We start from the raw sequence: 22110 nt of genomic DNA, 5'->3' as shown, positions 1-22110 counted from the left end.
GGTCAGGAACGCTGCTGGAGGCCGCTGGGGTGAGGCGTGCTGTCATCGGAGCCGTATGATGGAGAACGGAGGGACGTCTGCCTCTGATGCCGACTGTATAAATATATATATATATATATATATATCTCTGCGAAACAAAATATTAGTGACATAATTTCAAAGAAAAACAAATTTACTAGTGACGTAATTACCAAGGATACCCAAGCTGTAAAGACCTAATTGCAAAGGGATTGTGTATCCTTCTTACTCAAAGAACAATATTAACAGAGAAAATTGCTCAAATAGTGTCTGAACTTGAACTTTACTCGACTATTAATTAACTTTTGTATCTCATCTGGGTCGCTAACGCCCTCAACCCCGTTAACTTTTCAAGGGCAAACGCCTTAGTTAGTGACCCAGAACATGAGTCTTGGAACAGAATCAATCCCCCAAGGTTTCTTTTCTGCACATAAATCATGGATTCATGGTTACGAAGATACCTGAATGCACTCATTTTTAGCAGGTCCCATATTATCCAATGGGAGTCATATAATTTCTACTTACGTACTTTGCTTTATCAGTCTTGAGATTTGAGAAGAGGTCCTAGACAGAAACAAAACTACTGGTCAAACCAACTACCAGTCAACTGCTGGGGTTGGAGTGCCTTCTTGGTGGACCATATAATTTCTATGCAAAAGCACACACAAGTCCTTGGTTTGTCAATTTCATCAAACAAGTTCATCTCTTTAACTCTGTAAAGCTCTTTCCTTTCTGCAAGTTTGATCAAAGCAAGTGAGAATGGCCCGACCTGGAAACAAGATCATACAAGCCAAATTGGTGGGTATGTCTTACCCTTTTCTTGTTTCAATTCATTACTTGTGTTTTCAGGCTTGATCATTCTTTATCTCATGTCTTATTCCTGTCTTGGCTTATTTCCCCTGCGTCCCTTTCTATACAATCATCAAAGTACTATTAGGGATTATTGTTCTTGTTCTGTCTAGCCCAACACATGGGTATATTAGAGAATCAGTGCAGAGACTCTAATGAAATACCATACAAGAATTTTCAAAGTACATTTGCTACAGGTTGGATTACTTTGTTGATTTCTAAGCATAATTTGATAAGAAAAGAACCCTATTGCATACCCAGAATCAAATGATACAAAACTTGAGGTAAATTGTGCATATTCGTCTATCTATCCAAATGAGGTTTAATGTGAAAGCTCCAGAGGAGCTGAGATTATCCAACAATTTTAAAATGGCCCATTCATGATTTATAGAGTTATGTGGAGCAGTGAACCAATTCAATGTTGTTGTCCCTATTGGCTTCCAATTAATGAAGTTATGCAATTCTCAATCAGCTTCATCACTAATTAGACTGTTAAACATTACATCTATGGATCAAGGATAAAAAATTTGATTACCACCAGATATTCTTCATTTAGAAGCTGTGTTTGGTTAATCAACGGTATCTTAACTGTTATTTGAGTAGCCGAAGCTAATTGCTGAGGGGTGGCATTCTCTAGAATGTTCAGTAGCTTTCTGGGAGCTAATGTACTGCTGCATTTTGCTAGAGAATCTTGGAAGTTTACTTTTGATTATCTCCAATAGTCTGCCGACTGAAATTAGTAATATTGTTAACATCATGACAGAGTCTATTGTCCCCAAGGGTAAAAGAACATGATTTTTTTTTACTCAAATGAGTTGATATGTATTTCACTGATAAGAGCAAAACTTTACAAATAATTTGTAGCAGAATGCATAATAGTGGTTTCAATGAAGTTTCAAGCATATAGTTATTGTTAGCATTTTTAATGCAGCCCAAACCTTAATACTGCCACAGCTCATTTCTCTTTTTCTTGAATGCTCTTTTTACAGGTGCTTCTAGGAGACATGGGAACTGGGAAAACAAGTTTGGTACTAAGATTTGTCAAAGGCCAGTTTTTTGATCACCAGGTTCATATTTTTACCATTCCCCCAAAAAATCAGTTTTCTCCTTAGTTATGTGTTCCACATTGAGGACTCATTGTTTGTTATTGTGCAGGAACCAACCATAGGAGCAGCCTTTTTCACTCAGATTCTATCTTTAAGTGAAGCCACTGTTAAATTTGATATTTGGGACACAGCAGGACAAGAACGATACCATAGCTTGGCTCCTATGTACTATCGCGGTGCAGCAGCAGCTGTAGTTGTATATGACATCTCAAGCACGGTACCTACAAATCAAACTTCCTGTGTTCATATAATAAAAGCTCTGCATTCTTGGCAAAAAAGCTGTAATTATTTACCTGGCAAAAAAAAAAAAGCTTTCCATTCTTGTTGAGTTGGCCGATCATTTCATTATTTACCTGTCAGTGCAATCTCTGTGTTGTCTACTCCTGAAATTCAACCACAGTAAACTGCCTTTTCCTTTTTTGGTTCTGGTTATTGAGGTTAAATGAATAGTAGGGCACTATATATTGTCTCGGGATCCCTACTGTCTCAGGATGAATGCAACTTCCAGTTCTATCCTTCCTGACTCCTGATTTATGTATGCTATAAAATATAATTTAAGTGGGTTACATTGTGCATTTTCAATCCATACTAAGTCATATTATATGCCAATTATATATTGCTCTCTTATTGAATGTGTATTGGCTTCAGGATACATTCACTCGAGCTAAAAAATGGGTTCAAGAATTGCAAAGGCAAGGTGAGGGCATCAGCAGAAGTATTCTTATCATGAATTTCTTGTTCCTATTTCTGTTCAAGTATAGAGAACCAGGTTGTTTAGTATGATTTTCATCTCTCTTATCTTGTCCTGTCTTTACTATTTCATGATCATCAACTTCATAATCTACCCAATAGAAGAAGTGTATAACTTCATATCTTGTCTAGGGTTTAAGAAAAACCTCATTGTATTCTGCAAATATAACATTAGATAGGTCATACACAATACTTGTGAGTTCCAATTGTTTCCATGTCTATATGTCATGTAGAAAGAGAGGACCAAACCTCGCTTGTGTGTGTTTAATTCCCAATCTCACATAAGTATCGGACGATCTGTGACCTTTTGGGTTTAGAAGGTAGTCTGTATCCTTAATTGCAAGTACTGATATAGCTTCCTCCTCTTCGCTGGCTTGTAAAATATGCATACATATTTATGTGTCCTCTTTGTTTTATAAGTTTTCAGCTCTTCTTGGGAAATGATTTTATATTGTTCAATCATGTGTCTGTTTTGGGATGAGATTGCCTTTAATCATGATGGATTCATTACTTGCAACATTTTTAGGGAATTTAAATTTGGTGATGGCATTGGTTGCAAACAAGTCTGACTTGGAGGCAAAAAGGGAGGTGGACAATGAGGTAGTTGCAACATTCTGTTAATAATCTCCTTGTATCTCCTTTTTGTAGGAGTATTTTTGGTAGAAGAGATTGCTTATATGGAAAAACTGCTATATTAGCTATCAGATCCAAATACCACATTAAAATATCTGAAGCATTCTAACTTGTTTGTATCTTTCATATTTTCTTGAAATTATACTGCAGGAAGGGGAGCAATTTGCACAAGATAATGGGATGTTTTACATGGAAACTTCAGCCAAAACCTCACAGAATATTAATGAACTTTTCCACGAAATAGGTAAAAGTTCATCTGTGATATGAGGAAGAATTATATGGCTTAATTGCATCGGTACTTACAGTCTGCTGTTTACGGTGAAATTTGATTGTTTCAAACCTCAGACTTCTGGTTTGTAATTCAAGTTTCATGCATGCTATTCAAAGTACGGTTAAACTGTCCGGTCATATGAACTGTGCATCCAAAATTTGGTGTCTTGTTTGTTCTAACTTTAAGAGTCGGTTTTCAGAATTCAGATATGTATGCGATGCTTATACATTTAACTTTCCATCTGTGCAGCAAAGAGATTAGCAAGAGCTTCCCCAGCAAAGCCTATTGGAATGACTCTAAACAATGAAACACGAGATAGAAGAAGAAAATCATTTTGTTGCTTGGTGGGGTGACTATCTTTTCTTACATATATTTGGGCAAGTGTTTATCGAAGGATCCGTTTTTGCCTCTTGGTGATTCAGCTGGAGGTTGGTTTCTTATAAGTGTAACATCGTCAGATGGAGTCTCAACAAACTGCTCACAGGTTCAAAGATGTTATAACTTAAAATTGTTCAAATTTAAAGAACAGATTTTCCTTTTTGTATATGAGTGCTGATAACGTTACGTCATGCAACTTTAATCTGTATATATATATATTCTTACAGATCTTACATAATATACATGTTGCCTTGACCATCCGAGGTGACTGATGTTAAAAAAAGCTGATGAATCAGAAACCAGAATTGGTACTCAGGTAATGCTGCTCCTAAGCTCACGAGCTGCACAAGGTATCAAAAGAATGAAGTAGGAACCTTTGTTTTTTCTTATACAAAAGACGCTCGAAGTAGAAACCTCAGCAAAAGAATGAAGTAGAAACCTTTTGTTATTCTTATACAAAAGACACTCGAAGTAAAACCTCAGCAGTAGTGCCAAATAGAGTAGTAGAACACATTCCTAGTGTCTATATATTGAATTATTGACGCATCCAAATGATTCGAACCAATAATATTAACTTATGCATTAGTATATGAAAACAAATGGTTCATGTGTTAAGGTGAAAACGAGCTCATCATACTCCGGCAAATTAGAATCAAACGCTATACTAGACTTTATAGGATTCCTAGTTGAAATAAGGATCTACTCGTGATTCCTAGATGCTGCAAGTTTTGTGCAGGCGAAGAAGGTTTTGCTCTGCTCTTTGGGATGCCGGAAGTCCCAATTCTCTATAATACTACTTTCCTTGTGTATTTAGGAGATTCTTACCTAGGTTAATTAGACTTCAATTAGGAATTTAGGATTGCTACTTACCTTATGCTACACGGATTGTATCTGTATATAATGTCCTCCTGAGAAAGTGAGAAGAATACACATCACAAAATTATTCTCGGTTTGACCATGAGGTTTCGATTATCCTCTAGCCTCTCTGTTGCTGTATGCTTGGGATGCTTTTCAGCTTTTCTATGGAAATATCTTTCTGCGAGTGGTGGGAAAAAGAAGGACGTGGAGAAAGAAACTGGCCTGGGTCTGATCAAGAAGAAGAAGAATGAGAATTTTGGGGAGTGGTATTTGGAGGTTGTTGTTCATAGTGAGATGATTGAATGCTATGACATCTCTGGATGTTATATATTGAGGCCAGGGACAATGGCAATATGGGAGACCATGAAAGCCTTTTTCGATGCAGAAATAAAGAAGCTGAAGATTAAAAATTGCTACTTTCCCTTGTTTGTTCCCCCTGCTGGTCTGAAAAAAGATAAGGATCAGATTAAGGGGGTTGCCTCAGAGGTTGCTTGGGTCACAAGGTCTGGAAAATCTGAACTAGAAGTGCCTATTGCAATCCGTTCAACGAGTGAGACTCATATGAATCCTTATTTTTCGAAGTGGATTTGGGGACACCGGGACTTGCCATTGAAGCTAAATCAGTGGTGCAATGTGGTTCAATCACTTCAATGGGAGTCTGGCAATCCCACTCCATTAATCAAGAGCCGGGAGTTTCTTTGGCAAGAAGGCCACACAGCTTTTGCAACAAAGGAAGAGGCAGATAAAGAGGTCCTTGAGATATTGGAACTGTACAGAAGGATATATGAGGAATATTTGGCAATTCCAGTTGTAAAGGGAAAAAAGAGTGAGAATGAGAAACTTGCCGGTGCGCTTTACACCACAAGTGTGGAAGCTTTTGTTCCCAATACTGGCCGCGGTATACAAGGAGCCGCTTCACATTGTCTAGGACAAAAATTGGACATTACTTATGAAAATGACAAGGGAGAAAAAGCAATGATTTGGCAAAACTCCTGGAGTTATAGTACTCGAACGATTGGAGTGATGGTAATGGTGCATGGAGATGACAAAGGCTTGGTATTGCCACCAAAAGTAGCATCTATCCAGGCTATTGTGATTCCAGTGCCTACTAAGGATGCCGATACACATGTCATATTTGATGCCTGCTTCAACATTGCTGCGCAGTTGAGTGAAGCTGGATTTCGTGTTGAGGCTGATTTGAGGGACAACTACTCGCCTGATTGGAAGCATTCACATTGGGAATTAAAAGGTGTTCCTCTAAGGATTGAAGTTGAAGCAAAAGATTTGGAAAAGAAACAAGTATGCTGTGTTCGGCGTGACAATTGTGAGAAAGTGGACATTCCTGTGGTTGACTTGATCAAGGAATTAAGAGACATGTTTGATAGAATTCAACAAAATCTCTTTGATGTTGCAAAACAAAAACGAGATGCTTCTATTGAGGTTATCAGAACATGGGATGAATTCACAGTAGCTTTGAGCAACAAGAAACTGATCCTGGCTCCTTGGTGTGATGAACCTGAAGTAGAAGAGGATGTCACATCCCGAACAAAGAGTGAAATTGGTGCAGCAAGGTTGCTGTGCTCGCCCTTTGTCCAGCCCGAACTCTCTAAAGGAACTCTTTGCTTTGCGTCCGGGAAGCCAGCAAAGAAGTGGTCCTACTGGGGAAGGAGCTACTGAATACACTTCTCCAATTATGCCCTGTTGGATTTCAAAATTTGGAAACAAATTCTCTAGTTTATATCATACGATTAATACACAAAGCTACATGTTTGGCTTTTGGGTTTTCATTTTTCCTAGCTAGTGGTTATATCCCTTTTTGAGCTATATTTGTATGTCTCAGTGTCTGGTATTTTTTGCTTTATGCTAGTTTTCATAGTGTTGCTTTATGCTAGTTGTTTGATTGATCTGAGTCCTGGAGCATATATACCTCAAAATATATGACTTGATCCCCAGAATAGTTTGTGTAGCTTTCTCTGTCGATATAGGGTAACCAATAACTGTTCTTTTGCATGTGTGAGAAACTATACTTTGATAAACTGAGAGCTGGTCATCAATGTGTAAGAAAAACATTAATGTTTCTTTCACAATATCTTGGTTGGGACATTACCGAGATGCTGTGAGGAGAATGTCATAGCTGAGTTAGACATAGCGGCTCATTACATGCGCAGTTGCTTCTGATATCCCCTTTCTGTTACAATTGATATCCCCTGTCTGTTACAATTGTATTATGCTTAGGATATTGTTCTGAGTTGTCCAAAAAAGAAAAGAAAGAAAAGACATAGTTTGTCAGCTCACTAAATACACAGTCTGCGTAGTGCGTACTGTAGGATCATTTGTGTTGTATTTGGAAGTCCTTTCTGATTTTTTCCCTAAATTGGTCATATATTAACGCATATATTCATATGTCATGTAAAAAAAGCGGAAACCTTTGTGAATGTTTAGTCACAATAGTTTTCATCTGGTTTGACATTGGGGTAGGCACTTATTTAGGTTGCTCTTCTGTTGTTTGCACAATTGGAAAGAACATGGTTTAGCTCTGTGCTCTGTATTAAAACAAAATTCAAAATTTGGTAGTAATATCGTTGATGCACTATTGTGGAATATCAGTCTAATGTCTTTAGTGGTATTTAAATGATTTTCCAGCTGTTGGTGAAAAACTATTATTAGCGACTATGTGTTTGTTGTGGAATGATATTCATCTGTTGCTGAGAATGATTGATTCATTACTTATCGCATATTTGGAGTATGTAAATTTGGTGAAAGTTGTAGTTGCAGAAGCATTGGATTAAACCGGTGATTAGAGCCACACAGATTCCTATTCTGATGTCATTTAGAGCTCAGTTACTTGCCACAGGGACAGATTATGATAAATTGATAACTATAAACAGCAGTCTTCTATTCAGGAGACCCCAATATGACGGTAGCGCTTCTGGTGGATAAAAATTCAGGAAAACTATCTTACGGTGGATTTCAAGCCAGGGCCAAGTACAATGGTTCTAATAACAATTAACAACAATGACCAGCAGGAATGAAGGAATGAACATGGATTCCTCTCGTAAGCATCAAATTAGTGATATTCATGTCGATCATCCTTCTACGTTTGTCTTTGAGGATCAGATTTATAGGAAGAAAGGCCATACAGTAGCCTTAGACTGCTCTTACATAGGCAATAATGCATGCTAAGTTAGATTAACTACCTGCTACTCTTACTGCAATGACTACTCAAACTTCAGAAAGTACTCAAGTGGCGTTCCTCTCATCATGCATTGCTCATGAAGATGTTTGGATTACAGACCATACGGCCAATATTAGTAATTCTATTCCTTTTGAACTCGAGGAGAAGATTACACTCAGCAATGGTTGATAGCGCTATACCTCCTTTGCACCACTTCATTCACTTGCAACTTTAAGAAGTTCTTCATGCTCCACAGCTCTCTACAAATTTGTTACCTCTAAAACCTTGCAGAGATAAATTGCTTCATTTTCCTTGATAATGTTGAACTTATGCTGCAGGACAAGGAAAAGAATAGTAGAGGGGGTGTATTGAATGCTGGTCAAATCACCACAAACATCACCATTACAAGTTTGAAGCATACTTCTCCAAGCTGTGAAGATTTCTTTCTACACGGTACAATCATATAGTGTCAAAGTTCATTTAGAATTGTCCTTGTTGCAGGTGCCATTTTCTTTTGTCTTATGAGAGTCCATTTAGGTGACTAAATGACTATATCCGTCGTGTGTCATTTGACTCGTTTCATAAGATTGGTTGTAACACTGAGATTCAATATCGCAGAGGACCAAGATCCTCTTAGACTGCTTTTACTAATTCTCTATGGCAAAGTGCCATGATTGAACAAATTTAGGCCTTACGATCTCCAAGTACATGGTGTTTTGTCCCTCATCCTTGTGGTAAGAATATAGTTCTTAGCAACTGGGTTTATACAGCATGCCTAGGTATAAAGCTTGCCGAGAGATCTGTTCAAGAAAAAGGGCTTGATTGTAGAGACCACAATATCCAGATTGAAGTCTATGACCTAAAATTGGAATATGACAAGTTCACCAAGTATTTACCAGCTTCACTTGTCAACTTCCAGTGTTTATATCAGACGTAACAGTTCAGAAAAATATGCCAAAGTTTCTCATTGGCCGGAGAAAAAAAAAAAAACTTATGTCCGAGTCTAAAATGTTCATATTTCTTGGCCTCCAATGACAACATAAAAGCTATTTGCAGATCCAACCTATTCGTATTCCTCGACTTTTTTAGGCACTAGTTTTCCTATCTAGGGAAGAAAGGTATCTAATTCTTTCTACACGTCTTTATATTTGATTAATTTCCTTATCTGTAACCTAACATTCTAGATCGCCAGCATCACCAAAGTAAAGGCTACAAGAATACACAGGTCACAGAAAGGTAATGGCAGTAGAGACACCTTATCCTGACCAGAAGAATATAGGCTTCTTTAGCTGTCCCTGTCCATGGTAGGTACAGCAGGAGCACTGAGTAGTACGAATAATTTCTAGTGTATATAATGTAGTAACAATGGTCCATAGTGCATGCATAACTACTTTCTACATGGAACAAATATTTCTCATTCAAGGAAAACAAAATGGAGGCAAAGAGAAAGCTTGCACAACTTCAATCTAATTTTCTTTCTTCTTTTTTTTTATTCTACTCAATCTATTGAATTCAACTTTATCTATACGACTTTACGGGCATGTCCCATATCTAAAATGCACAAGCTTTTTACTATAGACCGATGCAAATAACATTTATCAGGAAGAACAAAATCAATGATAAAACTATACTTACAAGCTTATTGTCTTCCTGAGCTCTCACTTTGATGGTGGGTTGATCTGGAATTCAAGTGTTTGTACATTTCTGAACAAGAAACGGCAAAAGCGACCAATGCCCTAAAGAGTTCTGGCAAGCCAGTTTTAAGACTTGTTATAGACTTTTCTCTCACCTGAAGGCACAGTCTCGCATAGGCTTCCTCCTCCTCTTCTAACCTCTTCTGGACTACTTCCACATTAAACTGCTTTTCTGCAACAACATCACCGCGAACATTGCTTTCTGGTCTCTCCGGATCCACTTCATCCGGTATGTTCTTGTTCATATATTTATGGTACCAATCTTCAAATTGCCTCTTCTTGCGGTCAAGTTCTTTCCGGGAATCTTCACATTTTTCCTTCATTTTCATTTCTTCCTCCTGCTTCAGCATTATAGTATGTATTATACCAGCAAAGTTGTGTATAGCAGTTCTCGCAACCTCATCTGGAAGTTTATCCAGATGATCGTTCCACTCAAGGAGTAGCCCCTGAATAGGGGGATTTTGAATTCTTGGTGGCGAAGAAACTTTCTCCTTTAAGTTGCTCTCAATAGGGATAAGATTAAGTTTCAACCAATTCCTCAGCGCCTTTACATACTCCTTCTGCTTACTCACAAGCTTCACAAACTGTGAATGCCACTCTTGCACCACATACCACAATTGGACAGTGCGCTCATGGTGGTGGTCAGTTGTATACTTGGGACATTGGGAGATGTCAAAAGACCTGAGGGCAGTCACAATCTTTGACTGGCTCTCATGGTGACATCGCATGGCTTCCCACATGGTAGCCATCCTGCAGTCCAAAACACAGTTATTAGCAGTTTAAAAAGTAAGCCATATAATTTCAAGACAATAAGAATCTAAATGACACAAACACAGTTGTATAGTTTGGTGTTGAGATCCACTAATGCCCTAAGATGCTAACACTATTTCATGTTCTGAACCCACAAAAAGTAAGAATTGAAGATTAAAATAGTCATATAGAATAAGGTGATCTTTTACAGTTCACAGAGAACGATGGTGCTATCCGCTCATAAGACAGATGAGAAGGTAACCTTCTGTTTACTGCTCTTCAGCTTGAAATACAATTAATAACAAATTGAATTCTATGCAACTCACCATCTCTACAAAGCACACGTAGCTTGTCGAATTTCAGAGCAGAATAAAGATTCCACTTTTTCCTTCTTTTCATTTCCTTTTCAAAATATACTTTTACACAATTTTCTGCAAACCTATCCAGTAACTATCGTACCATCTGGGGAAAGGACCTCCTTCCAATATCTACCTACAACTTATTCTTTTCACACAATTCTATATGGCACGCAAAAGCTAGTTAGTGCTCATCTTTTTTCTTTATTTTCTTTTCAGAAAAGTAATATTCAGCCACCTGTTTTCTGCAAACGTATCCAAAAGTTGAAGCTTTTGGGTGAAAATATCTCCTTGCAATCTACAACTCAACAACTCATTGCTCTACTACAGAATACTCAGAGGCTAGGACTTACACCTTTTCCTAATTGTCTTCGCAAACTACCTACAACTCACCATAAGATCCATTACCAAAGCCTTGATCAGCCCAAAGCAACCTAAGCAACTAAAATTAATAGAATCATGTTCTATGTTATGAAATTCAATTTTCTCTATTGAATTAGAATACCTGCTTGAAATTTGTTATCCAGAAATGAAAGTATCAGGTGCAAAGGTAAAATACTTTAACTACATCGAATACACTGCAAACTCACCCTGCAACAAGTTGAACAAGTTTCGGATATAACTGGTCGTCTCGTAAAGAGTTTATCTCTGATACTGTTGAGTCCATGGATTGCATGTCAACTATGTATCTTGTATGCAGATGACTCACTGCTGCTTTCGCTTTCTCCAATGCCTCTGAGTTAGTACTCCGCTTCTTCAGCTTGCTCAACGAGGCGACCTTCTTCTGGTACTCAAATTTCATGAGCTCACCTGCCTATCCAACAATATTCAATCCCAAATAAGATGGAATTCACAGCTGATTCATAGTAAAATAAATAAAACACTAAGCTGAAGCTTATTCTGAAATTACACTTCCAGTAAAACATAAACAAATTTCCTTATGTAATCTGCAGATGAACTCAAGTTGAAATCAATGAACATCATCTAGCATGAGTCTTTTCTGTTTGAAATGTCAAATTGGTATATCTAGATCAGTAATCTGAGATTCCTCATTCCCGTGTATGAATTGATACCAGTATAATAATAGACAGTAATCAACACGAGCAAACAACTTCAGTCTTCTGATTTGCCTCTTCCGAAAAAGCTTAAATAGTGAATGCAAAAGCAAGCTATCTAAGACATCCTTTCTAAAATATCTTGGATACAGAAACCATTCTGCATGTTCCTTTACTATCTCCCTACGGCAACGACAGCAAAAAGAAAAATGATTGACAGTTTAAAGTACCTTGACTTCATCATACAGCTTTTTCTCCCACGCCAGCAATTTATCCAATACCGTGGCGTGAGTTTCATGCTCTTCAGAGTCGAACTCATCCTTGCCGCCATCGTCAAAATTCGGAATTCCTTTAAAAGACCGATTCCATGTAATAACACGCATCACTCTAGCAGAGTGATCAATATGCCCTGTAACAAAGAGTAAATGTAAAACAAATATCATAGCAATGCCAACCTGAGAAAATCAGTATCAAAGAAATGGAAATGATTCATTGATCTTGCTCAGTGCTTACCCCGATTATCGGCAAAATTAGAGTGATAGTGGAGCCTGGTAGCCTCCAACATCTTAGAGACCTCATGAGCACTCTCAGAAGCCTTGAGAAAATCATTATCAATCTCCTCAAACACCTGCAGCAAACTAAGACTGCCTTTTGAGCCCACCGGCTTCACCTTCTTCAAGGTCTTCGGCTCCACCACCACCGGAGGAGGAGGCGGAGCCGGCACCGGCACCACCTCTTCCTCCACTACCGGACTCCGCTTCACCTCCACCACCACTTCCGGCTCCACTTCCCTCTCTACTTTCTTAACTGGTCTTTCCTCGAACACCTTCCTCTGAACCTCCTCCTTCGGCGGCTCCGGCGGCACCCCCAGCGACGGCGCCGGCACGTCGACGGAGAAGAAGTAATCGTAAGGCGTGTCCTCATGCTGCGGCAGAGGCGGCACCGTCCGGCTCTCCACCGACGGAGGCGGCGGCCTCGGCGACGGCGGAGGCTGTCCATCTGGAAACTCCTCTTCTTCTTCGGTCTCCAGCTCCACAACTCCTCTGTTGCTCTGACTCTGGCTCCGGCTTTTGCTCCTGGTCCTCACTCTCAAGCTCTCGCCGGTGTCAATCTCCTCATCCTCGTCCTCCTCCTCGATGATCGGCTTGGGCTTGGCCTGTCCCTTGGGGTCGGGCTTGATCTCGGGCATGCTGGCGGCCCGCTGGAGCGGCGCGGGCGGGAAATTAGGGAGCGGCGGAGGCGGAGGAGGAAAAGAGTCGAAAGTGGCGGCGGCAGCGGCGGGGACGGAAGGCTGGAGGACTTGGACGAGCTGGGCCGGGTGCTGGGCCACCTCGCCTTGGGCGTAGTCGCTCAAGGCGGCGCCAGTGTTCTTCAAGTAAATAGCGTAAGAGGAGTGAGCGGCGGCGAAGGCGTTGCGGGAGGAGACGGCGTCTTTCATGAAGAGCTTGCGCTCCTTGCATCGCGAGACGGCTTCTTCGTTCTCGATCTTGGATTGCGTGCAGCCCATCTCGGAATTGGGATCGGGAAATGAAATTTGAGCTTAGGAGGAGGATTGAAGCTTCGAGAAAGAGAAAGAGGGAAGCTTTGCTTTGCTTTCTGCTTTTCTTTTCTTTTCTTAGGAGGAATATAATCAAATGCCAAGTGGATTGAGTCGACTGTCAGGACAGGTGAAACGGTGCCGTTTATTTTACTGCGGGAATTGGGATCGAAGCTGAGGACCTTTGGGGATGCGTGAGTTTGGAAATTACCAGCACAGAAGGCAGGAGTAAACAAATGAAAGTCAACTAGTCAGTCCAAGGTTAGACCTCTAGGTACTCTAACTGCATGCTTCCCAAAACTCAAAATATAAAAACAAAAGGGGATACAGAAATTCGGTAAATGTATTACTCTTGCGTATCATATCCGGAGACACAGAAATTCACTCATTTAGTCGCTGTTGTGACCTTGAAAAATAAACATGTTCAACCTGCATCGACGGCAAATTTTATGATACAAAGGAATGAAATAATAATTTTTAAGTTAGTGCTTTTGATTTTTAAAAGGAAATTGAGTTGTTTTATTTTTTACCGTTAGATGTAAATCTAATAGGTAATAGGAAAACTAACAGACGAAACTATTTCATAAATTACCGTAAATATTTTAAGGCCAAACACCATAAAATAATATAAGCAAACACTCATAAAGACTATATAGTAATAGTTTAAATTGCTAAAGAAACTCTTTTTTCACTTGTTGCTATAAGGGAGTACATGCCATTGCTAGTCCAAGTCATGATCTAGTATGACAGAGGAAAAAAAAAAGGTTTTGGGCACAAAGTTCAGGCACACTTGTTGCTATAAGGGAGTACAGGCCATTGCTTTTACTTTCTTTGTTGTTGCTAACAGAGCTAGCAGCTATTCTAGTCAAACAAATCGGGGGAAAAAATTGCAAACATGGAGTCTTTCGTGGATGCTAGTATACATGTATCCTCCGAGTGCAGAAGAGGAGAATACGCAACAAGTCTGTCACTGTTTTTAAACACAGTCGAACCAAAACTATTTGCCATTATATTTTTTTCGATTAAATATTTGCTATTATATTTACAGAGGCAATGTGTGTTCATTTCCAGTATAGATAGAGAAATTTTAAATACACATCTCTAATATCTTAATACACACCCCGTACTTAATACACTACCTATCTAGTTTTTCATTTCAATATTATACTAAATACACATCCCAAATTGCTTAAAATACCCTCAATATTTAAAACTAATAATAATATGTTATTTAATATAATTATTATATATTTACTATTTCACAACTCTCTTTACGTATTCTTTTTTATTTTCTGTTAGATTTTTTTGATCGGGTTAGAAATTATTTCTTGATATTTTTCAATTTATAATCAAAAGAGTAATATTATATTCGAATTCCAAATCACTAATATGACATCAATTGGCTAGAATTTAAAAAAAAAAAAATATTGAACATACATAATTTTTTCAAAGTTAAGACACTAGGAAAAGTACAATAGCATAAAAATTAGTTTTTAGTCTGCAAGATAAAAACTAAAGTTGATAAAAAAAAACCAAATGAATCGGTAAATAGTATATGTTGTAAATACGATAGTAGTCGAAATTTAAGTGATGAATTTTGAAGAATTAGGTTTTTTTTGTGTTTTTTTTTATGTGTAGTAATAGTGGAGAAGAGTTAGGTTTTTGAGAAGAGAAAGTTTTTTTTTTTTTTCCCCTAATAATTGATGGATGTTTTTGTAATTAAACATACCTATAAAATCTGATAGTTTTAAGGGTGTGTATTAAGAGATTAGAGGTGTGTATTTAAAATTTCTCATATAGATATATGGTCAGAACAAATAAAGCAGAGATAAAACAGCATCACTATTTATATTTGGACACTGAAACATGTAGTTTGATAATTAATGGCTATGATAACAGAAACACACATTTTGCCATTTTGGGACTTGGAACTGCCATTTTGGATTATACATAACTGAAATAAACCTATTTTCTTTTATATGACTTGACTAAACAAAGATCCCACCCACCCCACCAATTATTTTGAAATAGCTGTAAATTTGTATGGTTGAATCAATGTAAGATGAAAGTTACTTGACCATTCCATCCTTGACCAACTCTTCTAATCCTTTTCTCAGCCTCCCCGCAGCAGCTTTGCAGTCATCCTCTAACAAGCCACCGAATGAGATTCTCACATTTCCGGGGCACCCGCATGCACTTCCAGGAATCACAACCACCCCATGTCTGTGAGCAAGCCAGTGAACAAATTCAGAGTCATCGACTTTGTCCGGGAGCTTCGCCCACAGGTATATAGCACCTTCTCCACCTTTAACAGACTCTTCCCCGAGTGGGGAGAGAGCTTCTAAAACAATTTCTCTGTTTTTGACAAGTCCTTTCACTCGTTCAACAACCCATTCGGATCCCATTTCTAGTGAATACAAGGCAAGATGTTGCGAAAGTATTGAAGCACAGATGGGAATGTTATCTTGAACTTTGAGGAGTTGAGTGCCAAACTCATCTGCTTCGGATGGGTATGCTATCTGCATATATTACAAATGATTAGTTACGTATGTTATTAGCCACACAACCATTTCAATATTAATCATGAATATTCAGTTCATACAACAATCTTAATTTTATATTAGGTCCTTTAGATCAACCAAACAAAGCTTTATACTCGGTTTATCACTTTGTCACGCAAACTAATACTTAAAGAAGCAAAACTAAACTTTTCATATTTGCGCTCACACTAGACTTATTAACTAAGCATCATGAATTGAGAGTTTTTCTTACATAGCCAACTCGCCATCCCATCATCCCATAAGCTTTTGAGAAAGAAAAGATGTTGACAATGTGATTTCCCTCCACACAAGAATGCTTCAATCCATCATACATAAAATACCTGCAAAATCAAATTTTAGGACTCACATTGGACTATTAATGCTTTAGAGGCAAACATCTGAGGAACATTCTTGAATCAAAAGCAAAATGAAATCAGGCACATGCTGATAAAATTATTTGCCATGCTATCAAGATTGGTCAAGAAAATTTCCCTTTGTTGTGATCAACTTGGCATATAAGAAAAAATTAAATTCCCAAAAACATATTCACCAAGCTATAGGTAGTAGGAAATATAAAATGGATATAGTGACCTATGCAGGAGCAAAGGCCAGCTAGAACAATAACTAATCAAAAAAGGTAGATACTGGCATTTTTGAACCTCCACAAAGTGGATAAATTTTCTTTTATTTAAAGGCTATATTCACAATGACTAATAAACCTATATTCCTTCTAAAAGGCAACACACCCCGTAATTTATGTGCGAAGCATTGGGATTTGGAGAACTGAATGACGTATTGATCTCATTAGATGATCAGATCATACAAGAACATATTATTCTAACATTCCTACACAAAAGTTGTAGACTTACTCATATGTATTGTCCACAACAAGCCATGATCCAGCCTCTCTGCAAATATCTGAAATCCTCTACTCACAAAGAGAAAGGAACAAAACTTTCAGAACAATTATCAGAAACTATACAGACTACTTACAGAGATCAATCACCAAAAGACACATACATCATCACTAAAGAAGTTTTTTGCAATGAGAAAGACAGAAATAATATTAGTCATCTTATACATGTATATGTAAATGTTTGTATGTGTGTTGAGTGAGTGAGTGAGAGAGAGAGAGATTACATGATCCCCGGAAGAAATTTCATGTGTAAACTACACTGATCACCCAAATCGCAATGTACTAGCACATGATCCTCGAAATAAACACTCAACAGCAGAGAGCAATATAAGGAAGTTCAGGTTGCAATCACGAAAGCAGAAATTTCATAACCTAATTCAACCACACGGAGGAAATGGAAAAATTCATCCTGAGAACTTGCCCTGACTACTCTGGTCACTCCAAAATGAGGGGACAGTAAACAACTGGATAACTGACCATGGAAATGAATATAACCAAAAGATCAGCAAGATTGCCATGTCCATGACTGTCCATTGAAGGGTTTGGTTTAGACACCTATTTATTCATTTTTTAGCAAAGGCCAAGTGACCTGATGCAACATCTTCTTTTAAGTTCTTAACTGCATTTGCCAGCATTAAATAAGAATGAAATCAATGACAACCCATCAACCTATATTTTCATACCTATGGCAATGCAAAAATTAAGAGGTTATCTTATCCAAATTCTCACCTCTTGCCTCAACAACAACAATTGGGAGACAAAATACATAAATTATCTCTCCTTCCACATGATAACAAGCCTATATGTTCAGTCCTACTGAGAAGCCAAAATATTTCAAATGCGGATACACAACAAAAGAATCAAATAGGTTCGAGAGAGAGAGAGAGAGAGAGAGAGAGAGAGAGAGAGAGAGAGAGAGAGAGAGAGAGAGAGAGAGAGAGAGAGAGAGAGAGAGAGAGACCTTAAGAAGAGGTTCTGGAATATAGGTTCCAGATGGGTTGCCAGGATTAACAACTGTGACAAGTTTTGGGGTTGGTTTTGTTTCTGACAGTGTTTTCTCCAACCAATCTGTAAGTTAAGAAAATAGCATCATGTCAAGAGAAAAATTTCGGTTAAGATGTCAAATATATCACGTATGTCTCTAGACTCCAAAAAACAAACTGAACTGTCCAATTCACTTGCTGGAGAATTTATTCCTCCCTTTCCCACCCCTGTTTAATTTGTTAGATATTATGAACGAGCACAACCAACCCCACACAGGAGATAAAACATTTATATGCCTTTTTTATGCACCGGACCAATCAGACATTCCAACAAATAGAACCATGACCAATAGTCACAATTGTCATGATTAGCATTTCTGCCACAATGTCCAAGTTGGACTGTTCGAATGCACCAATAATCGCATCATAAACTTAAGGTGGTATATTCTTATTTAGCACCTCAGATAACAAGCCTTTGACTGCTTATAGACCTAACAAACCAGACTACCCTATCTAACATAGCAAGTTATACTTGTATATCTAGGTCCCCGGAAGAAACTTATTAAATGGAAGTTCAGAAATCTGATGTTTCATTTACGTTTTTGGCGCAATTGGAAATTCATGAAGCTTCTCACCTGCATCTGGGTAAAGTGTATTTGGCTGACCAGGACCTACAAGTATATTTGTAACTCCAGTCATCTGGAAGGACATGTAGGCATTGAAGTAGTACGGTGCAAACATGACCACGGAGTCTCCAGCATCACACAATGTAAGAACAAGGTTCACAAATGCCTGCATTGAAATAGTTATGAAGTTATTAGCTCAGTTCTCTGCAACTCGAAATATTTAGTATCAAAAACTGAATGAGTTCCACTTAAACATACTGAAAGGGGATGAGCAACTGGTTTATAATTAGCAAAGATGACCATCAGGTTTGATTCAACTAAAATTCTCTCTAATCTTATCCTAACAAATCAATCACTTAATGTATCAGGAAGGAAACTTTCTAGTTATTTCTGTTGCTAAGTTGCAATATATAGTAGAACATTTGCCACACTGAGATTTTTGGGCCTTTCTGGTACTTCCACAAATACGCAACAAAAAAGACAATCACTGATAGTCACCTGATTTGCCCCTGCAGTAACCATAACTGAAGATTTGCACAACTTGTTTTCTTGTCGCAACTGCAAACATAAAAAAGATAATTAGTTAAATATGCTTGCATGGTCATAACTTAAAACATTGCTATCAGATGGAGACAGCAATCATTAGTTAATCTCATACATCTAAATATTCAAGTATGCACAAAAGATAGTAGTGCAACCTGTACAAGTTGTATGTGATATTGTTAATTGAAGTAGATGCAAGAAACAAAAGAATATAACAAATAAAAATGGATACATTGCCTTAGGATTGTTGAGACTACTCAGTTAATCAAACTCTGAAATTCGGACAAGCATCGCCTTAGGATCATAATTAGGAAAAACATCGCAACAACTTCTAAGCTTACCTTTTTTACCAATGCCTCCCTGAGTTCAGGTATACCTTCATCAGCACCATAACGACTAATTGAAGGCTCCCATACAAGTTCTTTCACCTTATCCAATGCCTGTTTGGGTGGTTGCCAATGAACTACTCCCTAAAGCACATTACAACCAAAGAGCAACAAAGGCTATTAGCCAAATGTATCTAAGACCCAAGGAATAGATATGAAATACCACATAAACTACAGCCCTATGAAATGCACAAGCAGATCAAGATTAGAAATTCCAGTTGGTGAGATGGAAAAACGTCGGTCATGTTTGATGATTAGGATGACCGGCCAACGTTCATGATTTCAGTTTCGTTGTTTGTCCTCTATACTATTCAATTGAGAAGAGGCAGATTTCAATTATTACAATCTTTGCACACCAACATTAGCAAAAAGATTTGCACTTTTCATTAACTTTTGTGTTTTCTATAGCAGACAGCTTCTTGAGGTGCAGAGATTCCTAGATCAAACACAAAACTAAGATGCATTATCAAATGATTCATTTGTGACCTTTCCACAGATTATGGACCACCCTTTTTGAAACGAGTTCCAAACACCCCCAAACAAAGTATACTAATCTCGTTTTCCAATAACTATGCTGTCTACATTTATCTCAATGTCACAATGAAATAACACATTTACCAGTAAAAGACCCAAATGAAAATCTGTCTCATTTTTCAAGGCCTCCATGGTTATAGGCTTCATTCCTAACAATTACCAAAAGACTCAAACAAAACAAATGCCACCAAAACACCTTGAAACAACAGAAACACACCTGCGCCAGTGACACAGCATTTTTGGCACCTCGGATCAATTGTTGTATCTGCAAAACCAAAACCCCCATTTTTCACATCCAAAACCACACAAACTCCACCAGTTAAAACTCACACATCAATTGATCCTCAAAAACAGATTAAAATTCATAAACTTCAACAAAACCCAGTTAGAGTTTCGGCCTCAATACCTGAACCATGACCGGCATATCAGTATCCACAGCCCTCTTTGCAAGTTTTCCACAGGAACCCATCTCAGAGAACTTCAACCCAACTCAGAACGGAACCCCAAAATTCTGAAACTTCCCGACACAGAAAGTAAAAGTCTTTTGTTTTTAAAGTCTTCCCTATACTTTGCAAAGGATAAGACCTCCACCAACCTAGAAAGCTTCACCTCTCCAACGTTCGAAACACCACTTTCCAAGACAGATTAACAAAGCGAGTAACGCCACAACCCCTATTTTCTGTATTTCAATATATATAGATATTCAACACCCTCTTCCTGCATCATAGAAAAAAGGGCAGAGAAATAAAGAGGAAAGGCTTGTTCTTTCTTTCTTTTCTCCTTCCTCTCTTTATTTGTCTACTTTCCATTTTGGTGCCTCTTATCTTTGACTTGCTTTTGTCTCATTTTTACCCCAAAATTTAGTAAAACTGCACTTATTACAGAAAATTAAGTCACTAACTGTAAGTCTATAAGAAGAAGAAGAAAAAAAAAATGAGCCGGAAACATGGCCGGAAAGTTAGGATCGGGAGGAGCAGAGCTTTAAAACATGGGTAACTTGAATCCCCTACGTCACCGGAATCGGCCCGAAATGACCCGTCTTCGACTGTGGGATTCGATTCGCCCTGCTCGGTCTGAATTGGTGCAAACTACCACCACAGGGAAGCTCGCACAGGGGAGGCGAGGAGATTCTGACCGGCTCCGCCGTCTGGATATGCCGGAACTGGCCGGGAAAAGCGGGTCGGGTCTTCCGGGTCGGGTCGGGGGGCTTTGTCTCCCTAAGTTTCGGCTTAAAGAGAGAGAGAGAGAGAGAAAATGACTATGAGATGAGTAAATTTTTTTCCTTTTATGATAACACTAGCCTTCCTCCACGCGCGATGCTGCGCTCGCGCGTGCGTATGTTTTTTTATTTTTATGAAATACGTTTTGCATATGTATATTCAGTCATTCATTTTTACCTCATTATGTGTCATATGGGAAATAAGAATGTTACACATTCCCTAACTCTTATAAAATACAAATATATTTCAATTTTGCATATGCCTACAACCATATTCTTGACTTAGAAAAAAAAAAAAACATATTACTTATACAGAAACATTCATTGGTCTACTAAAATATGTACAATTTATATGGCATGAACTAACAGAAGGGTAGACATGTTTAATAAGACTAATTATTATCGGTACTACCATGAAAAAAAACATATTGTCTTTAAAGAGGGTCTTATACATGCATCTATACAAATATACGTACAATAAAGTCCTCAACCATCTATTCATCAACCGTCGTCACTCAAACTACAAACGAATAATGGAAAACAATAACATAAGATAATGACTTTGGTCCTCGATTTTTATAGGATTAAATACTGGTCACTTCATTAACTTTCATGCACTCGACAGTTTACTTCATTATCTTTCAATTTCAATCGATCACTCCTTGAACTATCCAATGTCACACTATCAGGTCCATCCGTTAAGTGGACGTTCAATCGTGCTGTTAATTTGCTGACTGGACATATTTTTCAATGTCCACTCAGTTGGGTGAAGGGCGAAATTCCATTTAACACCCCTAATTCATTTTCCCTCTTCCATTTAACACCCCTCTCTTCATTTTCTGAGCTCTCAAAACCCACTTCAATTCGCCTCCATCTCTGGGTCGTCATCGGAATCCTCGTCGGCTCCTTAATAGTCCTCACCCTCTTCATCCT

General features: G+C 38.2%; 4 protein-coding genes across 4 annotated transcripts; 2 read left to right on the top strand and 2 right to left on the bottom strand.

Moving 5' to 3' along the window:
* The first annotated feature begins 612 nt into the window (after nucleotides 1-612).
* On the top strand, nucleotides 613-4246 carry LOC101295537 (ras-related protein RHN1-like). The gene is made up of 7 exons (XM_004302863.1): nucleotides 613-816; nucleotides 1857-1934; nucleotides 2023-2190; nucleotides 2622-2670; nucleotides 3250-3323; nucleotides 3507-3600; nucleotides 3877-4246. The coding sequence occupies exons 1-7, from the start codon at nucleotides 778-780 to the stop codon at nucleotides 3978-3980; spliced, it is 606 nt and encodes a 201-aa protein (XP_004302911.1). The 5' UTR covers nucleotides 613-777; the 3' UTR covers nucleotides 3981-4246.
* Nucleotides 4247-4962: 716 nt separating this feature from the next.
* Nucleotides 4963-6693, top strand: LOC101294494 (putative proline--tRNA ligase C19C7.06-like). Its single transcript, XM_004305245.1, has one exon. The coding sequence runs from the start codon at nucleotides 4963-4965 to the stop codon at nucleotides 6538-6540; it is 1578 nt and encodes a 525-aa protein (XP_004305293.1). The 3' UTR covers nucleotides 6541-6693.
* A 2676-nt stretch (nucleotides 6694-9369) lies between these two features.
* LOC101294200 lies at nucleotides 9370-13400 on the bottom strand. Its single transcript, XM_004305244.1, has 4 exons — nucleotides 12407-13400; nucleotides 12124-12302; nucleotides 11429-11652; nucleotides 9370-10482 (listed from the first exon to the last, which is right to left on the bottom strand). The coding sequence occupies exons 1-4, from the start codon at nucleotides 13398-13400 to the stop codon at nucleotides 9678-9680; spliced, it is 2202 nt and encodes a 733-aa protein (XP_004305292.1). The 3' UTR covers nucleotides 9370-9677.
* Nucleotides 13401-15234: 1834 nt separating this feature from the next.
* LOC101295244 (bifunctional aspartate aminotransferase and glutamate/aspartate-prephenate aminotransferase-like) lies at nucleotides 15235-20727 on the bottom strand. The gene is made up of 9 exons (XM_004302862.1): nucleotides 20365-20727; nucleotides 20176-20223; nucleotides 19380-19508; nucleotides 18994-19053; nucleotides 18505-18661; nucleotides 17848-17954; nucleotides 16840-16898; nucleotides 16203-16311; nucleotides 15235-15949 (listed from the first exon to the last, which is right to left on the bottom strand). The coding sequence occupies exons 1-9, from the start codon at nucleotides 20425-20427 to the stop codon at nucleotides 15500-15502; spliced, it is 1182 nt and encodes a 393-aa protein (XP_004302910.1). The 5' UTR covers nucleotides 20428-20727; the 3' UTR covers nucleotides 15235-15499.
* Nucleotides 20728-22110: the final 1383 nt, after the last annotated feature.

The sequence above is a fragment of the Fragaria vesca genome, linkage group LG6, assembly GCF_000184155.1.
Source record: "Fragaria vesca subsp. vesca linkage group LG6, FraVesHawaii_1.0, whole genome shotgun sequence".
In the NCBI taxonomy this organism is placed as follows: Eukaryota; Viridiplantae; Streptophyta; class Magnoliopsida; order Rosales; family Rosaceae; genus Fragaria; species Fragaria vesca.
The sequence above is the reverse complement of the archived record's forward strand: the minus strand, read 5'-3'. Positions and strand labels throughout refer to the sequence as shown.

Excerpts from the sequence above, each read along its gene's own strand:
- LOC101295537 (XM_004302863.1), top strand. The coding sequence starts at position 778 with ATGGCCCGACCTGGAAACAAGATCATACAAGCCAAATTG. Across the intron at positions 2,671-3,249 it reads TCAAGAATTGCAAAGGCAAG|GGAATTTAAATTTGGTGATG; the intron begins GTGAGGGCATCA and ends CAACATTTTTAG. Across the intron at positions 3,601-3,876 it reads TGAACTTTTCCACGAAATAG|CAAAGAGATTAGCAAGAGCT; the intron begins GTAAAAGTTCAT and ends CCATCTGTGCAG.
- LOC101294494 (XM_004305245.1), top strand. The coding sequence starts at position 4,963 with ATGAGGTTTCGATTATCCTCTAGCCTCTCTGTTGCTGTATGCTTGGGA.
- LOC101294200 (XM_004305244.1), bottom strand. The coding sequence starts at position 13,400 with ATGGGCTGCACGCAATCCAAGATCGAGAACGAAGAAGCCGTCTCGCGA. Across the intron at positions 12,303-12,406 it reads TAATTTTGCCGATAATCGGG|GGCATATTGATCACTCTGCT; the intron begins GTAAGCACTGAG and ends TCTTTGTTACAG. Across the intron at positions 11,653-12,123 it reads AGCTGTATGATGAAGTCAAG|GCAGGTGAGCTCATGAAATT; the intron begins GTACTTTAAACT and ends ATTGTTGGATAG.
- LOC101295244 (XM_004302862.1), bottom strand. The coding sequence starts at position 20,427 with ATGGGTTCCTGTGGAAAACTTGCAAAGAGGGCTGTGGATACTGATATG. Across the intron at positions 20,224-20,364 it reads ATATGCCGGTCATGGTTCAG|ATACAACAATTGATCCGAGG; the intron begins GTATTGAGGCCG and ends TTGGTTTTGCAG. Across the intron at positions 15,950-16,202 it reads TGGGATGGCGAGTTGGCTAT|ATAGCATACCCATCCGAAGC; the intron begins GTAAGAAAAACT and ends TAATATATGCAG.